We start from the raw sequence: 10,289 nt of genomic DNA on the forward strand, positions 1-10,289 counted from the left end.
ATAGGTTTTAGTATATAATTGGAAAACAGCAGTTGTGTTGCTGATCAGGACTAATCCATTTTAATGAACAGTATCTGTACCCGTTGTGATTTGTGATGCAGCGCTGGAGTTGGACGCACAGGAACCTTAATCGCCATTGACCGGCTCATCTGCCAGATTGAGCGGGAGAGCGTGGTGGATATCTTCGGGATAGTCTACAACCTTCGAATGCACAGGCCCCTCATGGTGCAAACAGAGGTAAGACTTTGCTTATATTCATTCCAATGCAGTTCTTTTATGTAGCGTTTTACTCCAGTATTCAATTTGCAGTTTTTGTGAAAGGGAAAATGGAAACAACAACTCTACAATACTGCCACAGAATTTCCTTTAAATGGTGATCAATAGGCTCATACTTGCAGTATCTATGTCTTTACTCCAAAATGAAACAAGTGTACCATGTCCTTGGGGAAAGGACTTGCAATAAACAATACTAATCAATAACAAAAGTGCGCCACAGTTGTTGTTTACTAGTTTTGTAATGATAATTTTACAACAAACCCTCGGGCTTAAGGATTTTCAGGTCGTCGCCATTCATGCAACGTTTGTTTAGCCTCATTTATGAAACGCACATAGTCCTACTTTCTGGGTTTCCAGTGGGTAACTAGACTATGTAAACTGGGGAGAGGGGGCAAACGGGGAGAGCAATTTTTTGGGGGGGCAAATTATCACGAGTTCAAGAGGTGCAAAGAACCTGGGCCCAAGACACAGGGGGCCCAAAAAACACAAAACCGATTTGGTTTTTCCAGTAGTGTTTCAATTAAAATAGATACGTATATCCTAGAGACAGCATATAGCATATAGCACTTACGAATTAAAAAAAGTGATACCTTAATTTTTAGACCGTCTCTGGTTAGTATGAGTTCTGTCCACGTCATTTTTTTCCTACCAGTATTCCTGAAGAGACATGTTTCAACTAAGAGACTGCTGTGAATGGATACAAAGTGTGAGAGACTGCACATGCTAATGAATAGTAATCTTTATATAGTTCCTTCATAGTAGACCACCATCACAAAGCACTTTACAAGATACAAGACTAGGATGTGTGAACTGTGCTTCAGCTGCAGAGTCACTTACAACAACATCTCACCTGAAAGACAAAACACAAGTGACTTGCTCAGAGTCACACAATGAGTCAGTGGCTGAGCTGGGATTTGAAGCAGGGAGCTGCTGGTTATAAGTTCAGTTCTATAACCACTGGACCACACAGCCTCCTATGGTGATACTAGTATACTTATGACATTAAACATTAATATAACAAAAAAAAAAAAAAAAAAAAAAAAAAAAGTTTCCACAGTGTAATATGGCAACTGAACTATGTCGGGGAAATTCGTTCCATCTGTGCACCTTTTCTGCTGAACTAGCCTTCTGTAAACTGGCCTTGTCAACAGTAAACAGTACACGCGTTGACCCAGTCGTCCTTACTTGTAGGAGTTTGTTTATTATCCAAACATTCAACCATTTCCTGTCCTGAACACCACGCATTTTAAATGGCATCACCGCTACTACTGTCTTTTTTTTTTTTCTTCTTCTTCAAAACTGACAAGCAGCGATTAGGAGATGGTAGAGACAGAAATGCGTTAACTACTTTGCATATAATGGTAAACCCTAAACTCGGTGACCGTGGAATAAAAAAATATATATAAAAAAAGGTCAGAACCGTGGCAATCTATACACACGGTACACAGTGACATCGCTAGAAGCAACTCGGTTCAGACAGCGAGATTCTTTATTTGTATATTTATAAATCATTCAAAATTGAGCTCCAGAATTAATTTTTGTTGGGCTAACACAAGTCAGATGGCATGGTCGGAAAGACTTTCACGGGAGAACGCAAAAGAACTCAAAGCAGGCGGACCATCATCAAAGCAATTTAAACTTGAAATCACTTAACAACCACAAATCATATAAATTAATGTTAATATATTAATAAAATGTTCGTTTTTATTATTTATTAAATTATAATTTATGGCATTCTGGTTTTATAATAGCGGCGAGCGATGGGCTATATCTTGTGAACTTCATCGTTTTTATATAAGCAAATAATCAATGGTGAAATAATTATTAGCAATTATAAATAATGGATGGTCAGATAAGGCACAAAACCTGAAGATAACAAATGTCTAATAAAACTAAGAAACAATTTCCCTCCCTCTCGGGCTGTTCGGTGTGTTCTCTAAACTCTCAATCTCACTGCTGATAGTGATTTCCTAGGATCAGCTCAACCTCACTGTCTGCGCTGTGTCTGCTGAAATGTTCGGGAACAACATTTCTAAATGTAAATATGCCCATTGTATCCACATTAAGTAAATACAACCTTGATGTTTGTTATTATTTGATGAAAGTCCAATAAAAACAGTTACTATAAAAATAAATTAAAAAAAAAAAAACGTTTTTCAAATTGTGCTACACGGCGTCAGGCATTAACACTGAGCATCCACCCCTTTCGGGCAAGCTCATTTTGGAAAATACAAATCAATTAGCTTGTATTCTCTACTATTTTACTTCACTGTGATGACAGTAAACGAATAAATTAAATCATATGACAGCACACTATTATGAACTATCCACACGGCATGAATTACCACAGCTCTTTCTGGAAAATATTATTGTTCTTTTAAATTATTATTACTACCGCATTAGCATGGACGTGGTGTCTCAGCAACAGTACCTGAAACGAATTCAGTCATACAGTGAGCAGCTCTACAGAGATTGCAATAAACAGATTCCCACACACGCCAAATTACTGTAAAGTAACGAATGTACATATAATGCTTACTTTCTTACGCTCTTGCAAACAATCCGACAAGGCGACCCTACAAAGGGTAAATTGAATAAAATATCAATTTCACCAAACAGATCAGAGGTAACTAAATATTATGATTTATTTTCGTTATTAGACATTTAAAAAAAAAAAAAAAAAAAAAAAAAAAAAAAAAAACACATTTGATAATGAAAATTCATAAAACTTACCTGCCCTGACAGCAGCTGCATGGAGGCCAAAAACGGAGGCGTTCTATGATTGGCCAAAAATATTTTGTTTCCAGCCGGTAAACAAATGTGTTTTAGATATGTTTTAGATAGCTGCTTATTCTAAACTACACATGGATTAGAAACCGATCAAAGAGAGAGAGAGCATGAGAATGGGAGCAAATGCGTGACTCTCACGCTCAATGCGCGAGTGTTGGCAGCTCTGCCACAATAACAACAGGACCTCCAACAGCACCGTTCCCTCTAACACCACAAATGCCTTTAAAACTCTGTTATCTTGTCTTCACAGGACCAGTACATCTTTTTAAACCAATGTGCAAAGGACCTAATCAGAGCCAGAACTGGCAACAATGTGGACCTGATCTACCAGAATACAGCAGCCATGGGTATCTATGAGAACTTTACACCTACCAAAACCCAGAATGGACACCACTGTTAGCCCACGTGAAATCTGCTTCCTAGGACAAGACTGCACTGTATTTTTCAATGTTGTTCCTGAAAATTTTTTATAAATGGTGTAAATGTATTTATTGGTTTGTTTTATAAGACTTTGTCGATTTGTATCATTCACCAAATACTGTTGAAAACATACCAGTTCCATATTTTATCATTGGCAAGAAAAATGCATCAGAATCATTATGCACAATAATAAGCAAAATAGCAGGTTAAAACCGTGCCTATAAACCAGAATGTATATTGCAACACATACAGAGGCTGAATCAACCAGGAGGTGACTAAATCAACTAGTTTCCAGCTTGGATTTATTTGCAGTATGTTCATGAAGTCACATCTCTGACAAATATCTCTGTCTTAAACTTCCCAGTGATTTCTGAATGCTGTTGCTGCTGCTTTACTTGTCAATCCCATAATCTTTTCAGACAGACCGACTGACAGGCTGGGTGAAGCTCAAATAGCCCTCTGGTGGCCAATTGGGATACTTCTGCTCAGCTTGAGTTTACTTTGATAAAGCCTGCTTATGTGTTTGGAAGGAAAGGGAAAGAAAAAAAGCCAATTGATTTATTACAACTGTGCAAAAATATGTCCAGGCACTCATTTATGCTATAAATATTTTAGTGGCCATACCTACTTACTGGCAAACCAGTCATACCACTGAAGATGTAATTCATATTTCAAAGACCCAGTTAACATGCCCTAGGTGTGCTGAAGAGCATTGACACCTGATAAGATTTTAGTTGAGGTTGGAAGATTGTTTTGATGTATTAACTGTGATTTAGGATGGATTTTCTACTGTTTTTTTTTGGTGCAATATGAGATTTGTTTATAAAGTTATTTCTGATTCTGACCTATAATTGAAGATTGACAGCGTGAACAAAAGTGTCAAGTTACTTGTCTCACTCAGGTCACCTCGCTCTTATTCGTTGATCTTTTGAAGTTGCCAGGTGTGACTTTTTTATTTTGAGATGATACTTTTTTTTTTTTAAATATAGATTTTATATAATTTTTTAAATTAAACTATATTCAATACTGAAACTATATTTCTATAGTGATTCAAACTGTAGTACAGTACATGGATTAAATATGACAAGACCAAAAGATTACCTGCTGTCTGAAATAAGAAGTAGCCTTCCCTTAAAAATGAAATCTCTTTTCAATGTAACTGTAGATGCTTTATAGGTATGCACTGTACAGATTACTACCTTTGACAGAAATAGGAATGTATGTGTGTGCAAGAAGAGTGCTCCTTATGATACAACTGCCAAATCATGGAAGGGTTTGTTTTCGTTCTGATGCACTGGTTGCATCAAAGTGCTTTTTTTCTACTAAAATCTATTTTATCTTTTTAAAAATGCTCATTGATTGACTATAATAGCGCCACTAGAGACCACTATAAGAAACTGCACTAAATTGCAATCACAGTCATACATTTGCCTCATAAGCACCTTCTGTTACAGAACACATTATTTTGAGTGCACTTGTAACTTGTATTGAATATCATATAAGATCGTGCTGATTTCAAACCAGGCTCATACTTTTCTTACAAATACCAAAAATTTACCAAATATGGCATTCAATTGCGTTAGCCTTCCCATACAGTTTCACTAGGTACCCAACTTAGGATAGAGATCCAGCAAGTATCTGACCCAGCCCTGCATCTTTAAATAGCAGACTAGCACTTTAATAATGAATAATGAAATGGGAAGATCGTTAGGCTCAAGGTCTGTTAGGTGTAAAGCGCATGACTGGGTTATAGACCTTGAATAATGTGCAGCTCTTGCATATTATCAATACCAGCATAGTATACTAAATAGAATGCTATTGCCTGCGTATATAATGCTTGTAACATGTATATAATATGTGTATATTTCTACCAAACTTATTGATAGTACATATCATACAGTAGTCCTCTAAGGCTCAGAAAGCTGTTTCTTACACGGGAGCATCATATTTCCTTGCAGTGGTTTTAAAGTTACCTAGGTTGTTGTCAAAGGACCTCAGGAGTTTTAAAGACAGTATTCTAGAAGGAGGTGGGCTCACTCACACTCTAGATGAGCTGTGTAGCCCCCAAAGATATTTCCGTCATTGAAGTATAATTGTATAGGTTCGAAACAAATATGTACAGTTTTACCAAAGTGAACCTGTGTATCGGTATACCCTTCTGCTATAGCATGTCTCACAGTTTTAAGGGGGAATGAAGTGTACAGTGCAACGTCTTACAATGTAACCATTCTATTTTGTTTGTGTTGCCACTGTTTGATATGTTGTATTTGCTGGATTTATTTATTGTATTTTATTTTTCCTTTGTATTATGGTAACTTGAATATATTTTAATGATTGCAAGCACTTACTTTTAAATTGTAATTTTGTTTTTCAAATAAGATGTTTTTAATCTTAAACTTTCAAGATAATGTTGATAAAGGTATACTGTTGACGGGTACGGTATGGGTGAAAACAAACAAATGGTGAGAGTTTTAAATGAGGTTTGCAATGTTGTACACAATTTTATTTACCTACTGCTAGTCCTAGGTTTGGATTAAAGTGTATTATTATTATTTGTAATTATTAAAAGGATTTATCAATGTCAAAATGATTTTCTTTATTCCAATTAAGAAAAAGTAAGGAAACTATAAGAACCCTCTTTGGAATATTTCAGAAGAAACACTAAAGGGAAAACAAAACACGTACAGTAATCAAACCAAAATGTACACAGACATACTGTGAGTGCTCAGCTATATCATGTAGCTTGTCACTACACTTTTTAGTTCTGAAGTCCCATCTTAATACTGCAGCAGCTCCTACACAGCCTTTACAACCCCAGTGAGGGACTGACTAATAAGCTGCTTTATTCCCTGCTTCAACTAATTGAATGGATGCTGACAGTGAGGACACTCCATTTCATTGAAAGCAATTAGAGATAAAGCTCTATACATCATACTGAACATTAAAAATTGAGCTCTCGCGTTTTGGTTGACCATGAAGGTAGACCAATATCTCAGTCATGCTAACAGGGATGATTTACAATTTACATTTCCATTATAATTTCTTACTGACTTAAAATACCTAGAGTACTGTAACTATTTGTACTGAGTACGGTAGAGGGCACTGTATAGGAAATTGATCTTAAAAAAAGCAGATTTAAATATCAATAAAGTTTGGGTAAAATAGGGCTTTTAGCAAGTTTATTAAAATCAAATGTTTAGCCTTGCATGTAAAGTGCTGTTTAATCCTGTTTATCATAGTTTTCCAATGTTTTGTTTAAATGTGTAAAACTAAATAATGCGGTGGATCCCTCTTTATCTGATAACTGCTCTCTTCTAATTCATATATTATTAAAAAAATGCTTTGCTTTATATATATATATATATATATATATATATATATATATATATATATATATATATATATATATATATATATATATATATATTATTATTATTATTATTATTATTATTATTATTATATTTGGTCTGGGTTCACTCCAATTTGTCCCGTCCCTGTCTTTCCCAGGAGCATGCACTTTCAACGCACTGAGAGGGACGTTTGTGACTTTATATAAGTTTATTATATTACAGTATTTCTAAATGTATGAAGTTTATTACGGTGCAGTATTTTTAAATGTATGAAGTTTATTACAGTGCAGTATTTCTAAATGTATGAAGTTTACTATAGTGCAATATTTCTAAATGTATAAAGTTTATTACAGTGCAGTATTTCTAAATGTGGCACTAATGAGTTTTTAACAGATATTGTGAAAGTGGGTTGCCACTGCCCTTGTGGGTCATTGGTAAAGACATTCAGTAAAGTCTGAGTGGGGTTAATGGCAGTGAAAGCCTCACCTCAGTCAATCATCTACACAATGGATTTTGTGGGACTTCTTGTGAGACGGCTATTAGAAGAGCATGATTATTTGTTCAGGAACACCAAGATACTTAGAAAGAAAGCGGTTATACAAACCTAATCCAGTGATTCCATTAATCCAGTGAGCCTACTTATCCAGTGAGTCTATTAATCGACAACAGTGTGAAGATTCACAGCTGGCAAGTAGCTTTATGTATGGTTTTAAGTTTCAGAAATGAAAGTGAATCAAAATCACACATTTTCACGCATTTGGATGTTGCATTTTGGCGTCAGTCTCCATTATAATGATCTACAATGGCAGATAGACTGGCTTTAACTAAGCACTCCCACATTAATGTACTCCAAGTAAACTTCCCTGCCAGCACCAGACATCAAGTTCAAAATCATGACCGACAAGTTCTTAAATTTACCAACACACGTGTGATGTATTGAAAGTGCTGATAGCATTTGGGGGTTAGGTTTATGTGTTAGTTGGCAACGCCCCTGACATGGGCTTCAGAGTTAATGTTAAAATGGGGTCTGTATAACTGATATGGTTTATATATGCTTTACTGGAATAAACCAGAACATCAGAGTGTACCAAATTTTCAGCACCAAGAATGAACATTTTAATAACACTAAAGATATGAAGTTGACTGCTCAAACGGTTTGTGAAACATTAGCAGCTGAAATATTGGCAGTGCAGAAGATTGTCAATTACATATAATCTCCTTTCCCAAGGATGCTTCAATTACAGATACAAAGTCAATTGCAATTTAATTTTATTGAAAATGTGTATGATAGTTTAAAAGTTTAATTAAGAATAGATTTACTGCCTTAACCTCCATGCCAGCATACATTTACTCACAAGAGGGAACGACAAGTCATTCAGAAAGACTTTTTTTTTATTTTAAATCTACCCACTATGAAACAGCACAGAAAAGGGAGCTTTTCTTTTGAGTACGGGAGTCCATCTGGCATTGCATTAATGGGAAGTTTTAATTACGCTAACTAAACTGGCAGTTTCATAACAAGCTTGATAGACCTTAAGTAAGGTAACATTTATTCTCGTACAATGTATTCTCGTACAGAGGATGCTAAATACAACAAATTAGACTTTTAACTTTTCTTTTTCCAACAAAAAGCACAAATATACATTAACTGACATTCATGGGGTTTCAATGCAAGTTTTTTTTTTTTTTTTTTTAACTTGAGACATTTACACCAGAAAAATTACTTGTGTAAAATGCTTTTTTGGGTTTCCATTCACTCAATTTATTTTACTTGAGTAAACCGGGCTTTTCACCCGACGTCATGCAAATGAATACGAAAGGTGGGGATTGATATGTAAATTAACTATTCATAAAGTACTCATGCTGATTTGAAAATTACTAGTGAAAATTTGTGAAAATGTGGTTTCCATGCGCAGAGAACCGGTGGAGACGTTTCATTCAGGCAATACAGCATATATGGGATCAGGTGATGCTACGTACTACCCTGGCTTAAAAGCCCTACCTGTCCAGACGGCTGACAGCTGCTGAGGAAGCATTCAACACCACACTTGGGCAAATATGGGTAATGGGCATTTGAAAGGGAGGTGGCAGATACTGATGAAATGTACTGAAGTGCATTAATTCATTACCAAAATTGCCACTGCCTGCTGTATCTTGCACCAACACTTGTCAACAACAAAATTGTTCAGGAATCAGTAGCTGCCTGTAAGACAGAAGGGGAAGGTTACAATCTCACAAGAAAAAAAAAGTGGCACTGCCCTTGACAACAAGCCCAAAACAAGCGCAACCCATGTTAGAGTGTGTGTTTATGTAAATTATAACCAGCAACTCTCAGAAACAAGTCCAATTCCGTTTGTTATAAGGGGACTTGGCAACTGTGAAGGTTACCTCAGCCGCCGGTTTCAATTGGACAGCAACGATTTGAGGAGGCTCGTGCTGTCAGAGATTCTCTTCTTTCTTTTAAGTTCTATTGGATTTACCCTTGTGTTACATGTTAATGATGCAAACAAATTAAACAGTAAGTAAAGCATGTGTAAAAAGTGTAAAGAAACAAAAATGCATTTTACACAAGAAATTTTTCTTAAATAATAGATATAAAAAAAATAAAAAAATAAAAAATATTAAAAAAAAACTTGCATGGAAACCCCATGATTGTGACACGTTTCCTGTTGTTTGTACCTTGGCAGTACCCTTGCTGTGCACTAGATGGAGCTGCCATTTACTAATATAAAGACACCTTAGCTGATTTTTAGTTTGAGCCAAAGCACCTTAACAACATTTTAAAATACAGGGATATTCATTCCACACTATTACTAATATGCCATAGTCATTTTGTGTCATTCAGATCATTGCTGATAATTTCATGCACAGAATCCAGACTTTTCTCTTGCTTAGCTATTGCCAGCAGGCGGAATTAATGTCCTCAGAAATTTATATTTGCTTGGTTGATAGCCTTTCATTTTGCTGCAGGTTTAATACAGTCAATGACTAATGCTTTGTGTAAGAGTCTCTGAACAAGAGAAAAGATTGGTTGTCAATTGATGCTTTTCCATCCTTGCTCCCACTAATAGCATTGTGAAGTGTTGTGCAGGTAATGGCAGTAACACCCACTTACCCCCACGATGAGTCACTTATTATATAGCAATGTTTCCTAATGAAGAAGTCAATTACATTTCGTCAAATATAAAGAATCATTCTTCATATTCTACTGCAGTGGTACCACAAGCTGCTACTCTAAAGTGTATTTATCACAGCAGTTACAGCCTTCTGTTGTTTGGAAACACAATGATTTAATAGGTTTTTAGTTTTAAATAACCAGAACACAATTGAACTTTTAAGCGATTGTAGCTAACAAAACAAATCCGTACATGTACCATGCAAATGTGTAGTTTTAAAATAAATCTATGTGTTAGTAAGTTAGATGTTAGAAATCTTGCTTTCAGATAGTCTTGC

The 10,289-nt window shown here is 35.6% G+C and overlaps 1 protein-coding gene across 3 annotated transcripts in view; it reads left to right on the top strand.

The window, feature by feature from the left end:
* The window catches only part of LOC121329941 (receptor-type tyrosine-protein phosphatase eta-like), a 61,909-nt gene extending 58,359 nt beyond the window's left edge, over positions 1-3,550 (top strand). For all 3 annotated transcript variants that reach the window (XM_041276038.1, XM_041276039.1, XM_041276040.1), the window contains 2 exons: positions 102-237; positions 3,317-3,550. In XM_041276038.1, coding sequence (XP_041131972.1) covers positions 102-237; positions 3,317-3,466 — 286 coding nt within the window. In that variant the 3' untranslated portion in view covers positions 3,467-3,550. The remainder of the gene's footprint in view (positions 1-101; positions 238-3,316) is intronic.
* Positions 3,551-10,289: the final 6,739 nt, after the last annotated feature.

This window comes from Polyodon spathula, chromosome 17 (assembly GCF_017654505.1).
Source record: "Polyodon spathula isolate WHYD16114869_AA chromosome 17, ASM1765450v1, whole genome shotgun sequence".
In the NCBI taxonomy this organism is placed as follows: Eukaryota; Metazoa; Chordata; class Actinopteri; order Acipenseriformes; family Polyodontidae; genus Polyodon; species Polyodon spathula.